At 43.5% G+C, this 4,299-nt stretch overlaps 1 protein-coding gene across 1 annotated transcript; it reads left to right on the forward strand.

The window, feature by feature from the left end:
- Positions 1-3,034, forward strand: LOC109632476 (neurofilament light polypeptide). The gene is made up of 3 exons (XM_020091782.2): positions 1-1,025; positions 1,115-1,239; positions 1,724-3,034. Exons 1-3 carry the CDS (start codon positions 123-125, stop codon positions 2,901-2,903), a joined length of 2,208 nt encoding a protein of 735 aa, XP_019947341.2. The 5' UTR covers positions 1-122; the 3' UTR covers positions 2,904-3,034.
- The last annotated feature ends 1,265 nt before the right edge of the window (positions 3,035-4,299 follow it).

Genomic DNA, 4,299 nt, shown 5'->3' on the forward strand with positions numbered 1-4,299 from the left:
CACCTTTTCAGCACCGTGGACAGTTCCGGTCCGCACCGAGCACATGGCCACGGTTATAAAAGCGCGCGTGGAGCGTCTCTGCACATCTGGGCACCCACAACGACAGCACGAGCCACCGCAGCATGGACAACAGAGCAGGTGTACCGAGCAGGATCCAAACGAGATGTCCCGGATTCGATCCTACCGGTGTCGCGATCAAGGGGACGCGCACGACTTTGATGAGCCCGTTGTCTGGACCGCGTAACGAGAAGGAGTTGATGCACGGTTTGAACGATCGCCTCGCGGGCTTCATCGGGACGGTGCACCAGCTGGAGCAGCAGAATCATCTGTTGGAGAGAGAAATCCAGGAGCTCCGAGGGAAAGCGAAGCCCGCATCCCGCCTGGAGGAGGAGTACGGACCGGAGCTGAGGAGACTGAGACGCGTGGTTCAGGACATCACTCACCAGAAGCACCAGATCGAAATCGAGCATCAGGATTTAGAAGAGGAGGTGTCCAGCGTGAGGAGACAACACGAACAGGAGGCGCGCAGCAGATCAGATGCGCAGAGCAACATCGTGGCCCTGAAGAAGGACATAGATGACGCGTATCGGGCTAAACTGCTGCTGGACCAGAAAGCGCAGTCTCTCGTGGATGAGATCCACCTACTTAAGCGAAACCATGAGGCCGAGGCGTCGGAGATGTTTGGCCAGATCCGGGATCTGCAGGTGACTGTGGAGGCGCACGGATTTTGCGCACCTGGCGTCACTGCGGCACTCCGGGATGTGAGGGCTCAGCTGGAAGGTCACGCTGTGTCCGACGTCTGGCAGGTAGGAGAAACTTTCAGATCCCAGTTTGCAAGATTAACAGGGGACGCCGAGTCAAAGAGAGAGGCTTTAAAGGCGACACAGCAGGAGGTGCAGGAGTACAGGAGGCGGCTGCAGGCCAGAAACACCGATCTGGACTGCGCCAAAGGCACCAGGGACGCGCTGGAGAAACAGCTGCGTGAGGTCGAGGATCGACACAAGGAGGAAATTATCCACTATCAGGTAAAGGTTTGTTCTTTAAATCATAAAACCTCTTCTCGGTTTGTGTAAAAGATCTCCAGTGACACATCTTCCCTCCTCTCTTGTTGCAGAAGACAATCAAAGAACTTGAAAACGAGCTGATAAACTGTAAATTCGACATGTCTGGTTACCTGAGGGAGTATCAGGATCTGTTAAATGTGAAGATGGCGTTGGATGTGGAGATACTGTCTTACAGGTGAGATATGGGAAACAGTGCTCTGTATTATTAGAGATCATTATAACCATGGCAACCCTTTTTTGGGGTGTTAAGATGATCATTTTAAATAAGATGAACCTTTATTGATCCTTCATAGAGGAAATCCTCAAAGGACACAGCAGCACAGGGAAGTATAGCAGTGCAAGGGAAATACTGTAATGAAGTAGAAATAATACTATTGTTTTCAAATGTGAAACGTAAAGACTAAGATATATTCTAGTTTCTGGTGTTTTTGTGCTTGCACTGACACACCACAACAAATTCCTGGTACTATGTGTATACCTACAGGACAATAAACACGATCATGATTGTAATGGTCAATTACACACCTCAAGAATTGATTTCATTAATCTTAGCATCACCTTTTAAAATGCTTCAGTTTCATTTTTTGTTCTCTCAAGTCTTTATAATCAGTTCTCTACATTGGTTAGTGCAGATAAAATCTGTCCCCTCTGTCTTGCAGGAAACTTCTCTGTAGCGAGGAAGCTCGACTATCCACTATGTCAGACACCGACATCTCCTTGCCCTACATCTACCACCAGTCCCCCGTTTACACCCTCCCCTGCCTCAGCCGGCCAGGCGGCCCACACAGACGAGTGGAGCCCCAGTACAAGTTTGTGGAGGAGATCATAACAGAGACCACCAGGGAAATTGAGATGTCAGAATTTGAGGACACGGGATCAGAGGAGACAGAAGCGGGGAGAGATGAGTGGGAGCATGCCAAAAGGGATAGAGGGGGCAGTGAGGAGGAGGTGGACGATAATAAAGACAGTCGAGAGGAAGAAAGTGAGCAGTTGTCTGACAGTCAGCAGAATCCATCAGAAGGAAACTCAGTGAATGGGGGGGATGATAGGGATCGAGGGAGTCCTGGAGAGGTGGAGGATGGTGAGAAGGGTAGAAACCGGAAAGAGGAGTCAGAGGAAACTGAAGCAGCTGACAGAGAAGGTGTGAGTGGCAAAGACAAAAAGACTCAAAGCAAAGTTGTATTAAGTCAGAGTCTTGTTGAAGAAGAAAATGAGCAACTGAAAAAAGAAGCTGAAAACCCTAAAGAAGAGAAAGATCCGGTGACAAAGGCAACAGTTCAGAAAGACTTAAAATCGGAGGTCACTGCGGAGGAGGAACTCATGAATAATGAAAAACAAGATGCACTTAAAGATAATTTTATCTCAAATGAAGTGAGAAAGTCAGTTGATGAGGTCTTGACCAAAGAAACAGGCAAAACTGAGCCGAGCAGTGCTGTTCAAGTGCAGGATGAGAAAAGCAGTGATTTTACAACACAGATAAAGAGCATCGTCTCCATAGAGACAGAGGAGCTTTCAGAAAAGGCTCGAGCAACTTCAAGCACAACACTCAAGGAAAAGGAAAACAGCTATACTGAGCGGAAGGAAATCAATCAATCTGAAAAAGATCAAGTAGTAAAAAGCACCAAAGATGCTGGACGTGATAAAGACTCATCTGAAAAGTCTAGTTTAACTGAAGTTAACGATCAGAGAAACATTGAAAATAAAATTGAAACAGACCAAGCTGTTTTGTCAAATGAAAAGACAACTAGTGAAGAAATCAATGAGATGCATGGGACAGAAAGAAGTCAGGATCTGAAGTCAGAACTGACTGACACAATGGAGAATCATTTGCAGAAATAAGAGGTTACATTTAATTTAACAAAAGGATGAAATTAAAATGTAAACATCAGGGAATTTCAAGCTGAAAATAGGGAATGGCTAAAAACAAAAGCAAATGCAACTGCAAGGCCTGAACAGAGCAAAGAGAAGAAAACTGCTGCTGCTGTAATTCTTCTTCAAAATGACAGAGAAAGCACAATCCGTCTGTCTGCAGCAGATTGGACTTTTGACTCCTACGTCATAATCTTTTGAACCACCACACGAACATAGCTATGAATGTAAACAATGCAAAGTGAATTTATCTACTTTGGTGCGTTACTTCACAAATGCAAGATCAAAAAGTACTGTAATTGTGAGCTACACTTTGAATATAATAACATGAACTATATGTTACTGCAAAGGATAACGCAAGAGGTTCAATATTTGCCCTGGTCTCTTGCAATAAGTTGGTCCAGTTGATATAAACTACAGATGACTGTATGCCACTGCAGCAGGAGTCAGGATGCACATGTTTTTGCTGTGGTGCATCATTCATTGACTGACTTCATGACCTGATTTTCTTCCCCAGTGAGTCCAACTCTTCTTTTTCATGCCTCAGCAATAAACAGATTTGGTCATATATGTTATTACCTTTAACTCTGTATGTGAACAACACAATAGGGCATGCATGAACATATTAGTGACTGTAGAGGACAGCACAGTATTGATGTGTATTAAATAAAGGCATTTGATCTCAACTAATAGTGTTTTCATTGAAATGTTTAAAGTAAACATTGTGTCCTTTCAGTTACTTCTCATCTTTGTATAGTTTAATACCTTTATTAATGTTTTGTAAAATAGTGTCTATTTGGTTTAATTTGCCTTTTATTAATTTCTTCTTAAAACTAATACATCTCAGGTATTCATAAGACGTGGGAGTTACTCTTATCAAGCTGAACATTCCTAATTTAAAAATAAGTTTGCAGTGGATGTATGTGACATCCTTTCCAAAATAACTTGATTCACTAACTCAGAACCTTCACTCCGAGGACATGGAAATGGAGACTCACTGCTCTTCGTTAAATATGACCGAGCTTGAGATGATTCGACAGAAACTGCTTGAATTCTGGTGCAAAGATGCAGAGGAGATTAAAGACTGATTAAAAAACTGGTCGGTCTATTTATAGCTCGACTGGTCTTTAAATAGACTGCAGGACTTCTGAAAATTGCTTTAAAAATAGAGTTTCTGAAGAGGTTCTGGAGTTTTTAATAACTTGTTCCATTGTGAAGGTTACCCTTACAGGTCAGATAAGCTAGTAGATGAAACTGAAAACTAGAGGCTATTAATAAGTTCCATTAGCACATTACTGCTGATCCCAAACTATTAAATGAACCGTTTCTGTTATGGCACTATAACATCACATTAAAAATGCATCTG

This window comes from Paralichthys olivaceus, chromosome 14, assembly GCF_024713975.1.
Source record: "Paralichthys olivaceus isolate ysfri-2021 chromosome 14, ASM2471397v2, whole genome shotgun sequence".
Classification (NCBI taxonomy): Eukaryota; Metazoa; Chordata; class Actinopteri; order Pleuronectiformes; family Paralichthyidae; genus Paralichthys; species Paralichthys olivaceus.